Source organism: Parus major, linkage group LGE22 (assembly GCF_001522545.3).
Source record: "Parus major isolate Abel linkage group LGE22, Parus_major1.1, whole genome shotgun sequence".
Lineage (NCBI taxonomy): Eukaryota > Metazoa > Chordata > Aves > Passeriformes > Paridae > Parus > Parus major.
In genome coordinates, this window is record NC_031798.1 from 730,375 (window position 1) to 747,027 (window position 16,653).

A 16,653-nucleotide genomic window follows, 5' to 3' on the forward strand; every position below is an offset into this window, starting at 1 on the left:
GGCCGGGGCCGCCATGTTCGGCTGTGTGGAGGCGGCGGCGGCGGCGGCGCCTCGGCGGCTGCACGACGTGACGAACCGCGGGGGCTGCGCTCTACGCAGGGTCCCGGTGCCCGCCGGCTGCGGCGGCCCCGCCCGCAGAGGTACCATGGGGGGGGGATGAGGGGGTTCGGGGGCGCCCGAGGGGTCAGAGTGTTTGCCAGTGGGGGGGGCGGAGAAGCGCGTTCAGGTGTGAACTGAGTGTGCAAATGGGTGTGAATGCGAGTGTGCGATGGGTGCGTGAGGGGTGTTCGTGTCGCGAGTGGGTGCGAGGGGTGGCAGGTAGCCCCTCTGGGTGTTCAAATGAGTGTGCAAGTGAGTGTGAGCGGGCAGTGGTTGTGGTACCGCGGGGGGAACTGCACGGGAGGGGCGGGCGCGCGTCTACGAGTGGGTGTGGGGAGTGTGGGGGGAGGTCGGGGCCATGGGGAGGGGTCTCCGAGAATGAGCCCGAGTGTGCAGATGAGTGTAAGGGAGAGTGGCAGTGGCAGTGGGCGGGCCGGTCGGTGCGGGCGTGGGGGCGGTTCCGTGTCGGCGAGTGGGTGCGTGGGTGTGCCAGGAGCTGGGGTGGAGAGCGTGCCCGAGTGTGTAAACGCGCGTGAAAGGGGGGTGACGGTGACCCGGGGGGCCGGGGGTGACCTCGGGGGTGACGCGGGGGGTGGGGAGAGTGACGCGCGTGGGTGCTGGACCGACCTGAGCGTGTATGGGAATGACGCGAGGGGGTGTCCGGGGGACGTGTGCGCGGTGTAAGGGCATGTGTAAGGGGCCGACGTCCCCAAATTCTCCTCGGGAGGGTCCTGGATTGTGTGGGCTCGGTTTTGCGAGGGGGGCAGGGTCCCAGACCCATTTTGCGGGGGACCCAGGGACGTGGGGACCGCACTGGGCCGACCGTGAACGCTTTTGGGGGGGGTTCAAGCGACCTGGACCCTGTTCTGGGGAGAGGTCGCGGTGTCCCGTGGCACTTTGAGGGGGCAGAAATAGAGACCCGTTTTTTGGGAGTCAGGGACGCAGGGGCACAGGGACATGGACCACACAGGAGCCCTTTTGGGGGGCTCGGGGGCCCTGGTACCTGTTTTGGAGGGGCTCAGGGGCCCCGAACCTTGTTTTTTCGGGGGACGCAGACCCCTTTGTGGGGGTAGAAAGAGGCACCCAGTTTTGGGGGGGGGGGGGGGGCACGAGGCGTGTCCTGGGGGTTCCACAGTGCAAATCTGGGTACAAACAGGATGAAAGTGGAGAGAATCCACCTAAATCCTCCCCTTCCCCCTATGGCCGTGGTGCGTTGCCCCCTCCCGTGTCCTCCCCCCTCCCAGTTCCTCGGCCCAACTGGTTCCAGTCGGGGCCGCGCCCGCCCCCCCCGCCCCCCCCGCGCTGCCAATGTGGCACTTTAACCCCTGCGGGGCTGCCCCAAAACCGCCCGAGCCCCCTTGGGGCAGGGTGAGGAGAGCCCCTTTTCAGCAGGGCGGTGGGGGGGTCACCCCCCGGGTTTTGGAGGGGGAACCGCCGTGTCCCCCCCCATCCAAATTCCGCGCTGGGCGGAGGAGCTTTCCTGCCGCCCTCCCCCAATTTAAGGCCCGAGGGGGCACCGCGCCTTGGGCCAGGGAGTATCCTAAAACATTGGGGTTGCCCACAGCGTCGTGGCTCCCCCCGGATAGTTTTGGGGTGCTTTGTTTTGGGGGGTTTATGCTTTAATTTGGGTTCATCCCCCTTCAAGAAATCAAACCTTAAGAGAAAACACGCACGGTGGGGTCCCCCAAATGTGCCCGCACCCCCCAAATGAAATACCCCCCAACCCTCCGTGGGGAATCCCCAGTATTGATGGGGGAGTCACAACCAGCCCTCCCCAAACCTGGGGTATGGACTCGCCCCTGTGCCGAGGGGCGGAGTGTGGTCCCCAATTTCGGCTCCGTTTTTAGGGTGGGGAGTCCCCCCTGCTCCTCCGGGTTATTTTGGGGTGCCCGTGGCACGCGCTGGGCGGAGTCCCCCTTGCTGCCCCTCTCCCCCGCGGTTATAAATGCGCTGTTCGAGGCCGGAATTTCTTCGATTTTAGCAATTTTGAGTTTTTTTTTTTTTAGCAAAACACACAAAATCCACCCCCCAAAAAAATCTGAAACCAGCTGCCCCTCCCCCGGTGCCGCCCGGACTGCGCGCGGGAGGGGCTCCTCCCTCCCCCGCGTGTCACCCCCGGCGCTACGCAGGGGGGATTTGAGGGGACATGGGACCCTCCATCTCCATAACTTTGGGTTTTGAGGAAGCTGGGGACATCCCCACCCCAGGTTTTGGGATTTGGGTAGGAGCCAGAGGGGAGAGGGGGGGGCACACTGATAAGTTCTCCTCCCCCCATGGTGGCACCCCTGGATTCCAGCCCCCAGCTCCCGATTTTGGAGGTTTGCAATGCAGGTTTTAGGGCCGTGGAGGTGACAGTGAAACCCCCATAATCACCTTCCCCCCCGCCCCGTGCTTTTGTTTCCCCCAGATCCAACAGGTCTGGGGACCCTTTGGGGTTGAGAGGGACTGTTTAACTCCCCCTGCCTTTTTCCTCCCCAGCCCTGGAGCCCTCCCCTGGGCAAGTTTTGGGGGACACGGCCCCCCCCTCACCACTGCCTCCCCCCCGTGTGCACAAGCCTTGCTTTGTGTGCAGCGATCGCAGCTCTGGGTACCACTACGGAGTGAGCTCCTGCGAGGGCTGCAAGGTGTGTGAGGGCCAGGGGCTCAGTGGGGCAGGGGGACCCCCCTGAGACAGTGGAAACCCTGGTGCGGGGGGAACAGTGGGGATGTGATGGAAGTGGAGGGGAGTGAGGGAAGTGGGGACCCAGCACTTGGAGGAGGCCCTGGAGGGTCCTGGCAACACTGGGGATCAGCCCCAAGAAAAGGTGAACCCCCAGGCAGTGGGGACCTAATCAAGGAATAGGGACTCCTTGGGGGAGTGGGAACTCTCCAAGCACTGGGGAGATGTAATGGGGGTACTTGGGGATATTACAGATCCTGTGGGATGAGTGGGACCACCCCTGGGGGATGGTGACCCCTTCCCAGGCATTGGGGACCCCTCAGGGACAGTGGGAGCCTCCCAAGCCCTGTGCCCCACCCTAGGATACTGGGGAGCCACTGGGGAACTCCACGTAACTCCATCCTGCCTTACTGGGATCCCTGGGGATATGATACTGGTGCCCCCTGTTTGGGGATGCCCTGGCCCCCTCTGACCCCCTGTTTTCCCACTCCAGGGTTTTTTCAGGCGGAGCATCCAGAAGAACATGGTGTACACGTGTCACCGGGAGCGGAACTGCCAGATCGACAAGGTCACCCGGAACCGGTGCCAGTTCTGCCGCCTCCAGAAGTGCTTCCAGGTCGGAATGTCCAAGGAAGGTGCGAGGGGGTCTGGGCTGGGGTTCCCCGAAGTTGGGGAGTCCCCCAAAACATCACTGAGGGGCTCTGGTGGTGTCTCAGTAGACCTGGGGATGTTCCTGGGAGGGGTGTGGGGCTGTGAAGGGGACTGCTGGGTGTAAGGGTTCCCCCTTCTTGGTCCTGCAGGGGAGTCCCCTAAAATTGAGGTCTCCTCAAAGCTTCACTGAGGGGTCTCAGGGTCGTGGGGATGCCCAGGGTGGGGATGTTCCTGTCCCTTGGGGAGGTTTTTGGGGGAAGGGGGAGGAAACCCCACCTGGGAGGGATCTAAGGGGGTCTACCAATGCCTCTGACCCCCCAAATCCCACCCCCCAGCTGTGCAGAATGACCGGAACAAGAGGAAGAAGGAGGTGAAGGAGGATTTGGGAGGGGATGAGCTGAGCCCTGAGCTGGCTGAGCTGGTGCGGAGGGTCAGCAGAGCCCACCAGGAGACTTTCCCTTCTCTGGGCCAGCTGGGCAAGTACACCACGGTGAGCAGGGCTGGGGGTCTGGGGGAACTGAGGGGGGACCCCAACCCTCTTCCCAACTCTCGGATCTGGGGCAGGGTCACTGCTCTGTCCTGATCCCCCCCAAACATGAGCGCTGGGGGCAGCTGGGGCTGAGGTACATGTTCAGGGAGAGTGGGGCACCAGGTTTCTGTCCCCAGGTGGTCTTGGGGGGTCCCTTTGGGGGGAACCCCAACCCTCAGACCTATAGTTGGGTCCCGGTTCCCTCCTGACTCCTCCAAAACACGAGTGCTGAGCACTGGGCGGGCTGGGGGACAAGTTCAGGGGGAGGGGTGCACTGGGACTGAGCACTGGGGTTGTGGGGGGTATTTGGGGGGTTACTTATGGGAGCGATGCTGACCCTGGAGCCCAGAGCAGGGTCTCTGCACTCCCTGACCCCCAAAAACTCAAGTGCTGAGTAAGGGGACAGCTGGACCTGGGGCTGGCATTGAGTCCAGGGCCTGGGGATCACTGAAGAGGGGATCACTGAAGAGGGGGTCCCAGTGGTCCCAGCAGGTCCTGAACCCCCATAACTGAGCCTGTGTCCCCCATAAAATGAGCACTGACCACACGGCAGCTGGACTTGTGGGTTACTGAGACTGGGGTCTCACAATGTCCCAGTGGTCTCAGGGAGTCCCAGTACACCTTGAACCCCCATAACTGAGCCCATGCCCTCCAAAACTTGAGCACTGACCACTGGGTGCAGCTGAACCTGGGGCTGTGGGACAAGTTCAGGGTGGTGAGGTTGCAGGAGGTCCCTGGGGCTCCTGCACAATCCCCCTAACAGAGCTGGGGCCCCCTCTGTGCTCCCAGAACTCAAGCGCTGACCACCGGGTACAGCTGGACCTGGGGCTGTGGGACAAGTTCAGCGAATTGGCCACCAAGTGCATCATCAAGATTGTGGAGTTTGCGAAGCGGCTCCCGGGCTTCACAGGGCTCAGCATGGCTGACCAGATCACTCTGCTCAAGGCCGCCTGCCTTGACATCCTGGTGAGGGCTGGGCATCTCGAGGGGTTGGGTGAGCTGCTCAGGATGTTTGGGGGGCTCCTCAGGGGGGTTGGGGCCTCCTTGAAGGGGCTTGGGGTGGTTCTGACCTCACCACCCCACAGACAGATGTCCTGGAGAGGGGCTGGGAGGTCTCCTGGGATGGTCTGTGGGTTTGGGGACTGCTTGGTGGGAAAATTTGGGGCCCATAAGATGCTTTTGGACTATATTGGGGTGTCCCTGACCCCAACCTCCCCTCAGTGCTGTCTGTCCTGTGGCAGAGCTGGAACAGGACATGATAGTCCTCCAGGTTTGGCAGATCCTGGGTGGATTTTGGGATCCTTGCCCTGCAGATGCTGTGGATCTGCACTTGCTACATTCCAGAGCAGGACACAGTGATGGGATGCGCTAACCCTGGGTGGATTTTTGGTGCCTCTGGATGTATTCTGGTGCGCCTCGGTGATTCTGGGTCCCTGCCCTGCAGATGCTGCGGATCTGCACCCGCTACACACCGGAGCAGGACACGATGACGTTCTCGGATGGGCTGACACTGACCCGGACCCAGATGCACAACGCGGGATTTGGGCCACTCACTGACCTTGTGTTTGCCTTCGCGGGGCAGCTTCTGCCGCTGCAGCTCGATGACACCGAGACTGGGCTGCTCAGTGCCATCTGCCTCATCTGTGGGGGTGGGGACATGCGGGACATCAGAGGGACGTGGGGGGCATGGGGACATGGGACTGAGTCAGGGCTGCTAAGTGTCATCTGCCTCATCTGTTGGGGAGGATATGGGGGCCATCAGGGGGACATGGGGCATATCAGGGTTATTATGGTGGGCAGGGGACTGAGTTGTGGCCGCTCAGCTGCAGAGGTGGGGACACGAGGTGCTAGCAGGGGGACATGGGGATCTCTAGGGCAGAAGATGGGAATGTGGAGACACGGGGACAGTGTCTATCCAGGTGGTCTCTCCCTCTCTTCCCAGACCGGATGGAGCTGGAGCAGCCCCGCCATGTGGAGCGGCTGCAGGAGCCACTGCTCGAGGCTCTCCGGGTCTATGCCCGGCGCCGGCGCCCACGGCAGCCACAGCGTTTCCCCCGGATGCTGCTCAAAATCACTGACCTGCGTGGCATCAGCACCAAGGGTGAGGAACCCCCAGATCCCTGGGAACCCTCCAAACCGCAGCAATCCCACCAGGACTCCAGAACCCCCAAACCCCCCTAGCCACAGTGATCTTCCCAAATGCTGTTCAAAGTCACCACCAAAGAGGGTGAACCCCAAACTCTCCCAGGACACCTCAACCCTCCAGGACACCCCCAAACCTGCCCCTGGTGCCAGGAGAGTTGAAACTCTCAGGGTGGGACAGTTGAAGGTTCTGGGGGTGTTTCAAAGTTTTGAGGGGGGGTGGGTTGAAGTTCATTTTGGTTGTGTTCAAGGTTATCTGGGGAGAGTCAAGGTTTTGAAAGCGCTGAAGCTTTTGCAGGGTTTTGAAAGTTGGGGACTGTTGAAACTTGGGAAGGCATTGAAGCTCGTTTTTGGGTGGGATTCAAGGCCTCTGGGGGGGATTCAAGCTCTTGGGGAGGTGTCAAGGTTTTGGAGTGATTTAAGCTCATTTTGGGGGAGTTCAAGGTCTTGGAGAGGTCCAAGGTTTTGGGGGGTGTTGGAATTTGAGGGGGTGTTGAATCTTTTTTTGGAGGGGGGGTTCCATCTCTCAGGAGGGGCTTAGGGCCCTGAGTTCAGGGGGTGTTGACATTTTGGCTCCCCCAGGGGCAGAACGTGCTATCACCCTGCGCACAGAGATCCCAGGGCCGATGCCCCCCCTGATCCGGGAGATGCTGGAGAACCCCGAAATCTTCACTGAGGTGGGGGGGGATGGTCTCCCCCCACCCCCAGACCCCCCTGCCGCCCAGGACAGTCCCCCTGGCCCCCCCAAATCCCCATAGCCCCCCCCTCTGCCCCCAGCTCAGGGGGGGATCTCGAATGCCCCTCCCCAACGGGGTGGAACATTCAGAGCTGCCTTCCAGGGCACCCCCTTTTGCTCTGGGGAGGGGGAACTCCCCAGAGTGCCCCCCTCCTAATTTGGGGAAGGGGGCAGAGACTGACAGAACAAAGCTATTGCCTTAAACTGAGGGGGTCTGGGGGCACCCCCCCAAACCTCAGCTTCACGCCAAAGCCCCCTCAGACTCTGCTGCCACCCCCCCTTGTACTAGGAAGGACATGAGGGGAGTTTGGGGGCCCAGCCCCTACTCTCCAAATTAATGCCTGACACTCCTGGGGTGCCCCTCCCATGGTTTATTTATTGGACACAGGGTGGATTTGGGGTGGGGGACACCCCCATTCCCCTGTGGGACATCCTAGCCCCCCCAGTCTGGGGGGACCCCGTTTAAATGGGGGGGGGGGGGCTGTTTGTGGGTTTTACTTTTTGATGCTGTTGGGGTGGGGAGGGACACCCCAAAATTGCCCTCGCCCAGTGCCCCTCCCCAAACACTAGAGACCAAAGATGGGGGACACAAAGTTACCCCCACAACCCCCTCCCCATTTCAGGGTGGGGGCTCAAGCCATAGGGTGACCCCACAATCCTGGGGTTCTACCCAGACCCAACTGCCCTCCCTAATCTGTTACCCCCAGCCTAGCTGGATGATGAAGTTTGGCCTTACTGGCTCTCTCTACAACTGTCCCCCCTACATTTTCCTCCCTGAATTTGGGGGTGCAGAGCCCTCAGGGGGAGCCTGTTACACTAGACAGAGGGGTGTCCCCCCCAGGGCTGCACTTTCACCCCTATTTATTCCTCTGCGTTTACATCGGGGTCCCCCCCAAAGGGGGCCCTCCCCGCTGCTGCTCCCCTGCTAACTCCCCCCTTCTTGGGGGGCCCCCCTGCCATGTTTACAGCCCACCCACCTCCTCCCATCCTGGGGAGAGGACACGGGACTTTTCTATTTTTGCAAAATAAAGTTATGGAAATTTTGGGCGGATCGTGAATTTGGAAGGGGGCTGTAGAAGGGACTTGGGGGGAAGAGGGGAACCCTGGGATTCCCCCTGAGGTGAGGGAGCACCTCTGGGGTATGTGGGGGGCACTTGGGGACCCCCAACTTAGGGACCCCTCCAGGGATAAGGGGGGTACTTGGGGACCCTGCCCAAATTGGGGGTATCAATAAAGGGGGGGGGGCACCTCTGGGGCCATCCCCAGTTTAAAAGCCCCCATATTCCCAATGTAAGCCCTCCCACTTTGTCTGGTGTGAGTGGGTTCTGGGGTCCTCTCTCACTCCCCCAAAGGACCCAAATTTGTGGTTAAAAAAAGCAAAAACCCAGATTTTTATTTAAATAAACCCTAAAGGAGGGGGGAGGACACACGGTAGGTTGGGGAAACACTGGGGGGACACACTGGAAAGGGGGGACACAAAATTTGGGGACCCTTAGAAAAAACTACAATTTAAAAGTGACACCCCACCCCCCAGGGCTGCACCCTGCTGCCCCCCCTCCCCTTAGCAAAATAACTGTATTAAACCCTAAATCCCAACACCCCAAAAATGAAGCTGGATGGGGGGTGTGTGTAACAGCACTGGGAGCCCTCATGGGTGGGGGGCTCTGGAGTGCCCCAACCCTCCCCCCGCCCCCCCCCGCTGAATTCCCCAACCCCCTGCAGCACCCCAACCCCTGCCAGAGCCCCCAAACTGCCCCCCCTGGGCCCCACAAATTTGGGGAAATAGGCTAAGCAGAGCCAAAGTCCTTCTTGAAGTATCACTGGGGGAGGTCCCAGAAATTTGGGTCCCCCAAAAACTCCCAGTTTTGAAAGGGGGTTCAGGTCACAAAAATGGGGGGGGCGCAAATATCTCTCTTGCCCCTTGGAGCAGTATGTGATGGGGGGGACAGGGACACCTCTCGTGTTTTTTGGGGCTTGTGGCTGCTCCTGCCACCCCTGCCCCCCTTGCCTTTGATCCAGGCGTTTTCCAAGAAACTGAGGGGGCCCCTCAAAGTTACCCTTCTGTTGCGCCAGGGTGTAAACCTCCCAGCATGGGGGGACATAGGCAGCACCCCAAAACCACACAGAAGTAGGAGAAACCCCCCAAAATCTGAAGGAGTTCCAGATGAAATGGGAAGTACCGCTGTGTGTCCCACTGCTCCCAAATTCCTTTTTCCTATTTTCCAAAAACAAATAATGGGGGTGCCCCCCCCCCAAGCTGAAGCACCCCCAACATCTTCAGTTTTCCTCCTTTTCCCAAAGAAGACAGGGATTGATACTGCTATTCCCAGTGGGACCCTCCTACCTGTGCACAGGTATCTCAGATCCGCCAGGATTTTGGGCAGTTTGGGGGTTTCCAGTCCTTCCTAAGAGGGGGAGGGGTGGATTTAGGGGTATAATGATGGTGGGGGGGGCACTCGAAGATTCCAAGAGGATTTTTGGGATCATAATCCAAGTTTGTAGGCTGGAGGGTAGGAACGATCCAGGTTTTTCCACACTGGCAGCACTTGGGTTCTTCCCCATCCTTAGAGGGGCTGAGAAATCCAGGTGAGGCAGAGCATGGTGATGTGGGGGGGTGTGGGAGGAAACACCCCCCTCCCACACCCCCTGAACTTCCCGATTTTCACAGCAGGAGCTGGGAGTCGGGAGGGGTCTTGGTCTGGCAGCCTTGGCACATGCGCTTGTGTCGGAGCAGCCGGTCCGTGCGGGAGAAGCTCTGCGAGGACAAGGAGGGGGTCAGTTCTGGGGCTGGCGCTGTGGATCCCAGAGGTGCCCCGTACATTCCCACAGGCACATTCCCACAGGAATTCTCTCGGGAATACCTGCATGCAGCGCTCGCACTGGTAGGGCTTCTCCCCACTGTGCACCCGCTTGTGTCGCTCCAGGTGGTACTTCTGGATGAAGCGCATGTCGCACATGTCGCACTCGAATGGCTTCTCCCCTGGAATTCCGGGCGGGAATTAGCGCCGGGGAGAGGGGCGGGAATTAGCGCGGGGGTTGGGGGAAGGGGCTGTTCATTAACGAGGGATCATTACCGGTGTGGATGAGGATGTGCCGTTTGAGGTGGTAACTGCTCCGGAAGGCGCCAAAACAGTGGTCACAGATGAAATTCTTGAGCTGGAAGGAGCCGTTTTGCTCAATCACCACCATCTGAAATGGGGGGGATTTGGGGGTTCAGAGCCGGGGGGACCCCCAGCAGCCCCCAAATTTCCCCCCCCCCCGGCCGTCCTGCGCCTGCCGGAGTTTGGGAGATTGTCTTCCTCCTCCTCCTCCTCGTGCGGCGCGGCGGCAAACCTGGGATCCTCGGCGGGAGGAGCTCTGCAGTCCCTCGGCGCCGGGAACCCGCTTGCGGCGCTGCCGGGGGGGGCGAGGGGGTGTCAGCGGCCCCCGAGATGGCCCCCTGACCCCCCCCGACCCCAAAATCGAGGGGGGACCCCCCCGCTGGGGGAGGGAACCTGCCTTTTTCATGGATTTCTTGGGGTTGGAGGCCTCAGGAGCATCGTCGTCCTTGTGGGCACGGGGCTTGTCAGGGTCCTGGCGGAGGGACTGGTGGGGGCAAGAGTTGGGGTGGGGTTTGGAAAGGGAGGATTGGGGGACAGAAATTGGGAGGGGCAGGAATTGGGGTGGGGTTTGGAAAGGGAGGATTGGGGGGGACAGAAATTGGGAGGGGCAGGAATTGGGGAAGGGGGATTGGGAAGGGGGGATTATGGGATCAGGAATTGGCAGGGAGGGGTTTGGGAAGGGGAAGGGAATTTGCAGGGCAGATTGGGGGACCAGGAATTGTGAGGGATTGGAAGGGGGCAGGAATTGGGGAGGGGGGATTGGGCAAGCAAAAATTGGGGGGGGCAGAAATTGGGGTGGGGGGATTGGGGATGTTAAACAGGAGCAGGAAATTGGGGAGGGGGGGTTCAGGATGAGCAGGAAATGGGGAGGTTGGGGGATAATAAGGGGATGGAATTGAAGGGGAAACAATAGAATTAGAACAGGAAAATCCAAGATAGGAAAAGGCCAAATAAAGGAGGAAAAATCCAAATTAAGGAGGAAAAATCCAATTAAAGACAGGAAAGAGTGAGTGAAAGAAGGAAAATCAAGTAAGGCCAAGAAATGGGAAATGAAAGGACTAAAAAATTAAAGCAGGAAAAGGTCAAATGAGAAGTGAGAACATCAAACTAAAGCAGGAAAAGTAAAGGAGGAAAAAAACAAAGCAGGAAAAAGCAAAATTAGAACTGGAAAAGGTCAAAAAAATATAGAAAAAGGATGAATAAGGGGAGAAAAAAATTGAAATTTGAGGAGGAAGAGGCAAATTAGAGGTGGAAAATGCCAAATTTGGGGCAGAAAAGCCCAAATTAAAGCAGGGAAAAAAACAGTCCAAAACCCCCAAATAAAAGCAAGAAGAAACTAAAGGTAGTAAAAGGAAATGAAAGCTGGAAACCTCCAAATTAAAAGTTGGAAAAGCCAACTACAGGCATAAACCCCCAAATTAAAGGGTGGAATTCCCCAATTAAAGGTAGGATTCCCCCAATGGAAGGTGCCAGATCCCAGCCAGGGGTTCCCACTCCGTACCAGGAGGTCAGGGCTGGAGCCCCGTTCCCGGCTCCCATCCTGTTTCCCGCCGGATTTGGGCATCATCTTCTTGCTGGCGACGGTGGGGACGAGGCAGACGCCCGAGAGCCCCTCGCAGGCCAGGAGACTCGCCTGGAACAGGAAGGGACCCCTGGGATCAGCCCCACAGCCCAGGAATGCTGAGGTCCCCTTGGAGTGGGGAGTGGAGCAGGAGCCCCCTGCTTCTGGGCCCTGATGGGAAATTAGGGATAATCTGGGGAAACTTTGAGATGATCTCGAGGGAGATTTGCAATAATCCTGGGAAAACTTTGGGATGATGTCATGGAAAATTTGGGATGATCCTAGAATAATTCTGGGAAGACCCTGAAGTGGAACAGAGGGGGTTGAACCCTCTTCTCTCAGCCCAATAAGGATTTAAGGTCAAATGGGAAAATTCAAGGGAACTGTGCATCAACTTTGGGATAAACCTATGGAAAAGTGGGATAAACCCAAGGGAAAATGGGAAGACCCCAAAACTGGGAATGGAGGAGGCTGAATCTCCTTTTCTGAGGCCTGTTGGGACCTAAGAGTTAATGGGAAATAACCACAATGAGTGGATAATCCCAGGGAAAAAACGGGGAATTATGGGGAAAATTTGGGATCATTCCCCAATAATTCTGGGAAGAACCCCAAAGAAGGAGAGTTTTTGGGGGCTGAACCCCTTATCTGAGGTCTGATGGGACCTAAAGGCTACCAGGGAAATTTGGGGAATGCTGGAGAAAACTGGGATAATCCTGGGGTAACTCTGGGAAGAACCCAAGGTGTGTTTGGGGTTTGAAACCCCTTCTTCCAGCCTAGAAAGGATCTAATGGATAATAGGAAATTTCAAGATAATCCCGGGGAAAATTTGGATTATCCCAGGGAAAACTGTGACAATTCCAGCAGAAAGTGGGAGAATTCAGGAATAACTCTGGAAAAACCCCGAAAGTGGGGAGGGGAAGGTGGGGGGAGGCAAAGACACCCCCAAACTGCCTACTAAACTACTGACCCACCTTTCTTGGGACCCTAAAGGCTACCGGGAAAATTTGGGAAATCTTGGGTAAAACTGGGTAATTCTGGGAAAAATTTGGGATAATACTGTGAAAATTTTGGGATAATCCTGAGAAGACTGGGAACAACCCCAAGTATGGAGGAGCAGCTTGAACGTCCTTTTTTGAGGCTTGACAGGCCCTCTGGGCTAGGGGGAAAATTCAGGATATTTCTGGGGAAAATCAGGATAATCTTGGGGAAAATGGCAATAATCCTGGACTATCTTCCTGGAGCAGGATGGGGGGATGGGGAGGCACCCCCCACCCTGGTGCAGGGGGAGGGAGGCTCCAGCTCCCTCCCCTCTTCTTTCCCTTTTCCCATTTCTTTGGGGCTGTTGTTCCCCCAAATTCCTGGGCCTGGGGGTGTCAGGATGCAGGGGGTGGGGGCTCATTACCTGAGCCATGCTGTGGGAGCCTTTGGCCTTACTTCTCGCCCAGGTAAAGCTCGTTTGGGGTAAGAAAAGGTGGGATCAGTAAATTTTTATGGATTTTTGGGCGGGCTCCAGTACCCGCCACGGTGCCGCCATTCCTTCTCCTCCTCCTTTCCTCCTCCTCTTCCTCCTCTTCTTCCTCCTCCTGGGGGGGCCACTGGGGCAGGAAGGGGGGGGACACAGGGCAGGGCCCCCCCCCAAAGCCGGGACCCCCCAAGCTGGGCGGGCACTGGATCTGCAGGGACAGAGCAGAATCCACGGGGATCCGCCTGAGGGAAAAACAGTGGGAAAAGGGAAGGTCAAAGGGGGCCCAAAGGGAAGTATCTCAGAGTGGGGATAGCGGGGGAACAGATTTCTTATTTGGGGTAATTTTGGGGGGGGGGGGTGTCCCAGGACAGGATGACACTGCGGGGGAAATTCCTAGAACAAGGGGTGTCCCTGCAGAACGGGGCGAAAGCGGGTCCCGAGGGTGGGTGACTCCGGGGGGCGGTCCCAGGGGAGCGGGAGTCCCAGGGGGCTGGGGACGATTTTGGGGGATCCCGGCGGACTCTGTTATCTGCGGGGCCTGCGGGGGTCGGGGGGTAACACGGGGGGGTCACCAAAGCGAGGAGTCTCCGAGGGGTCAGACCGGGGGTGACCGGGGAGGGGGAGGGCACAGGGGGCGTCACATCGGGGAGATCTCAGGGAGGGAGGGCGGGAGTTACCACGGGGTCCCAGCGGCGGTGTCCCGGGGAAGGGTCACAACCAGGGAAAGACCTGGGAAGGGTCACACCGGGAGGGGCCACAGCGGGGATCGGGGTCGCCTCTCTCCTTCGGCAACTCCCCCCAATCCCTCCCCATCCCCCTCCCACCCCTAGCCCGTTCCTCTCCCCTCATCCCCGGTGGGAACAGCCCCCCAGTGCTGGGCGGGGCCTGGGTCGCCGCGAGGGTGCCGGAGGGTCCCGCGGGGGGTGTCATGGGGGACCAGTCCGTACCTGCCGCAGCCCCTCCGCGCTCCGACCGCCCGAGCCCAGCCCCACCGCCCCCCCGCCGCCGCCGCCGCCACCCGGAACCGGAAACCCCCGCCCCCGCCGCCGCTTCCGGGACCGACGGGCGCCAGGCGGACGTGAAGGCTGGACTGCGCATGCCCACAGAGGCGGCGGGACGCCGAGCGTTGCGCCGCCATCGTGGGTGAGGGCAGTTGCCACGGCAACGGCACGGCCTGGACCCCTCCGAGAGCCCCGACCCTCCCCGACCCACCCTCAGGAGAGGAACCCACCCCCTGCATCCCCCCTGACTCACTGAGACCGGGACTGACTACGGCCCGACCCCACCCCCCGACCCCATCTCCCGGGAGCGGGACCGATACCGTCCTACCCGACAATCCTCTCCCGGCGCCCCCCTCCGCTGCCCCTACTCGCGACCCACTCTTGGGGACCCCCTACTACAACCCCCCTTTGGGCCCCTCCTCACTCTGATCCCTCCCTTTGGGGTCTTCTTTTGAGGGCTGGTCTCCTCCTTTCCTCTGTCCCCCTTTATTGTCCCCCGGGGCAGGTACTGGCCCTCCTCGTGGTGTCTGAAAATTGAGGGGGATACTGGAAATGGAGCGCTGGGATTGGGAGCACACTGGGAACGAAGGGCACTGGGAGGGAATGGGGACACTGGGGACAAGGGGGACACCAAATACTGGTGGGGGGGACAGGTTGGGGGGATACACCAGAGATAGGGGTAGATACACTGGGGACAGTGGGGACAATGGGAATAGGTTTGGGGACCCTGGGAATTGGTGGGGGTCACACTGGGAATGGGTTGTGGGGACACTGGGAATTGGAGAACATATGGGGTTACCACTCTTCCCTCTTACCATGGATCTGGGGACACAGTCCTGACTCTGCCCCCTGTCCCCAGAACCCTCCGGGCCCCTTCCTGAGTCCTGGACTTTGCTCCTTGCCCGTTGGCGATAAGGCCAGAGGAAAATTCCATCCTGGGGAGGGGAGAGAGAGGAGCTGGGAGAGTCTAATCCTGGGAGAGCTTGATCCAGGTGATCCTGATCCCAGGAAAAGCTTCTCCTGGGAGCACCTAATTCTGAGACCACCTGATCCCAGGATCACCTCATCCCAGGAGAACCTGGTCTCGGCAGCACCTGATCCTGGAAAATTCCAACTGGCAGAGGTGAGAGGAGCTGGGAGCACCTGAGAGCACCTGAGTCCAGAGAGCCTGATCTCTGGAGAAAGCCATCCTGGGAACAACTAATTTTGTGATCATCTTGTCCCACAATAACAGAATTCTGGAATCACCTTATTCCAGGAGAATTTGATCCTGAGAGAACCTTATCCCAAGAGCACATCCTTCCAGGGAGAAGCTCATCCAGGGAGATCCCAGGAGATCCTTATTCCACAATCACCCCATTCTGGGACCACTTTATCCAAGGAGAACATTGCCCCAGGATCGCTTTATCCCAGGATTATCTCCTTCTAGGAGAAGCTCATCCTGGGACCCCCCCATCCCAATACCTTCTGCTAATCTCAAAGCCAGGGTCCCTCCTGGTGCATTTCAGGGTGTCCCTGTGTTCTCCTGCCATGGCTGAGCCCTCTGGGATTGGGGACAGCATCCCATTGGATGACCCCGGTCTGGACATCGCCGCTGGGGAGGAATTCCTGCAGGAAGTGTTCCAGATCCTGTTGGAGGAGGGTGTGCGGAAGAGCATGGACGTGACACAGAAGGTTGGGATACCGGAGCACTCGGGGGGCTGGGGGGGCCCCAATCCCACCCCATCCCATTCCCAGTCCCATTCTCAATCCCAGTTCCAATCCCATTCCTGTCCCCACAGGTGTGTGACTGGAACGAGCCCCCTGGGAGGGGCATGGGGTCCCCAGTCCTTCCTCATTGCCTGTCCTATTCACAGTCTTTCCCTGTCCCAGTCCCAATCCCATTCTCATTCCCGGTCATTTCCAATCCAATTCCCAGTCATTCCCAGGCATGTGACTGGAAGCAGACATGGAAGGGGGTAGGGGTCACAACATTGCTCCATTCCCATTATGAATCCCAGTTCGAGTCCCTTTCCCAATCCTGTTCTCAGTCCCATTCCCAGTTCCATTCCCAGTCTTATACTCTGAACAGGATTGGGAGTGGGACTGGAGTTGGGAGGAAGTCCCAGTTGCAGTTGCATTCTCATTTCCAGTCTCATTCCCAATCTTGTTTTCATTTCCAGTCCCATTTGCAATCCCACTTCCAGTCCCATTCTCATTACCATTCCCCATTCCGTTCGCAGTCCCGGTGCCAGTACCATTCCCATTCTGGCTGCCGGTTCCAGTCCCGATCCCATTCCCAATCTTGTTTCCATTCCCAGCCCATTTCCTCTGCGGTTTCCAGTCCCGTTCCCAGTCCCTCCTAGTCATTCCCAGCGCATTCCCAGGTGTGTGACTGGAAGGAGCCGCAAGAGCTGCGGGAGTTGCTGGATCTGGAGCTCCGGAGCGACGGGGAGGGGCAGGAGCGGCTCCTGCAGCGCTGCCGGGACGTGCTGCGCCTCAGCGTCCGCACCGGTGCGCTCCCAGTACACACCACTGCACGCCAGTACACAAGAGTACAGCCCCAGGGCAGGCCCAGTGTCTCCCAGTTCAGCCCTGCACAAACTCCCAGTTTGGCAAGGCACCTCCCACTTCAGCCCAGCCGGTCCTGTTTCAGCCCCAGCGGTTCCCAGTGTTGGCCCGCGGTGCCACCCAGTGTCAAACGTTGTGGTGCCTGCCATATCCCCCCTG

At 59.2% G+C, this 16,653-nt stretch overlaps 3 protein-coding genes across 12 annotated transcripts in view; 2 read left to right on the forward strand and 1 right to left on the reverse strand.

Moving 5' to 3' along the window:
• The first annotated feature begins 7 nt into the window (after window positions 1–7).
• Window positions 8–7,859, forward strand: RARG (retinoic acid receptor gamma). 3 transcript variants are annotated; one of them, XM_015652075.2, is made up of 8 exons: window positions 8–140; window positions 2,578–2,723; window positions 3,252–3,393; window positions 3,745–3,899; window positions 4,728–4,904; window positions 5,383–5,587; window positions 5,881–6,039; window positions 6,663–7,859. In XM_015652075.2, exons 1-8 carry the CDS (start codon window positions 14–16, stop codon window positions 6,836–6,838), a joined length of 1,287 nt encoding a protein of 428 aa, XP_015507561.1. In that variant the 5' UTR covers window positions 8–13; the 3' UTR covers window positions 6,839–7,859. The 3 variants fall into 3 exon arrangements, with proteins under 3 accessions (XP_015507561.1, XP_033376105.1, XP_033376106.1); XM_033520214.1 differs by lacking the exon at window positions 2,578–2,723 and having other exon boundaries at window positions 3,252–3,374; XM_033520215.1 differs by lacking the exon at window positions 2,578–2,723 and having other exon boundaries at window positions 43–140.
• A 1,159-nt stretch (window positions 7,860–9,018) lies between these two features.
• ZNF740 (zinc finger protein 740) lies at window positions 9,019–14,846 on the reverse strand. Of its 5 annotated transcripts, XM_015652050.1 has the most exons (9): window positions 14,760–14,846; window positions 14,369–14,471; window positions 12,995–13,185; window positions 11,419–11,550; window positions 10,315–10,401; window positions 10,150–10,209; window positions 9,891–10,005; window positions 9,678–9,796; window positions 9,019–9,571 (listed from the first exon to the last, which is right to left on the reverse strand). In XM_015652050.1, exons 1-9 carry the CDS (start codon window positions 14,760–14,762, stop codon window positions 9,479–9,481), a joined length of 903 nt encoding a protein of 300 aa, XP_015507536.1. In that variant the 5' UTR covers window positions 14,763–14,846; the 3' UTR covers window positions 9,019–9,478. The 5 variants fall into 5 exon arrangements, with proteins under 5 accessions (XP_015507536.1, XP_033376107.1, XP_015507537.1 ...); XM_033520216.1 differs by lacking the exon at window positions 10,150–10,209; XM_015652051.2 differs by lacking the exons at window positions 14,369–14,471; window positions 14,760–14,846 and adding an exon at window positions 13,891–13,943 and having other exon boundaries at window positions 12,881–13,185.
• A 110-nt stretch (window positions 14,847–14,956) lies between these two features.
• The window catches only part of CSAD (cysteine sulfinic acid decarboxylase), a 7,414-nt gene continuing 5,717 nt past the window's right edge, over window positions 14,957–16,653 (forward strand). For 2 of the 4 annotated variants that reach the window (XM_015652048.3, XM_015652045.2), the window contains exons 1-3: window positions 14,957–15,067; window positions 15,179–15,618; window positions 16,311–16,437. In XM_015652048.3, the coding sequence (XP_015507534.1) occupies window positions 15,475–15,618; window positions 16,311–16,437 (271 nt within the window). In that variant the 5' untranslated portion in view covers window positions 14,957–15,067; window positions 15,179–15,474. The remainder of the gene's footprint in view (window positions 15,068–15,178; window positions 15,619–16,310; window positions 16,438–16,653) is intronic. The other 2 variants (XM_015652046.2, XM_015652047.2) reach the window with 2 other exon arrangements.

Excerpts from the sequence above, each read along its gene's own strand:
- ZNF740 (XM_015652050.1), bottom strand. Across the intron at positions 11,551-12,994 it reads GAATGGCGGCACCGTGGCGG|GCGAGTCTCCTGGCCTGCGA; the intron begins GTACTGGAGCCC and ends TTCCTGTTCCAG. Across the intron at positions 10,006-10,149 it reads CCTCCCGCCGAGGATCCCAG|ATGGTGGTGATTGAGCAAAA; the intron begins GTTTGCCGCCGC and ends CCCCCATTTCAG.
- RARG (XM_015652075.2), top strand. The coding sequence starts at position 14 with ATGTTCGGCTGTGTGGAGGCGGCGGCGGCGGCGGCGCCTCGGCGGCTG. Across the intron at positions 3,394-3,744 it reads GGTCGGAATGTCCAAGGAAG|CTGTGCAGAATGACCGGAAC; the intron begins GTGCGAGGGGGT and ends CCCACCCCCCAG. Across the intron at positions 4,905-5,382 it reads CCGCCTGCCTTGACATCCTG|ATGCTGCGGATCTGCACCCG; the intron begins GTGAGGGCTGGG and ends CCTGCCCTGCAG.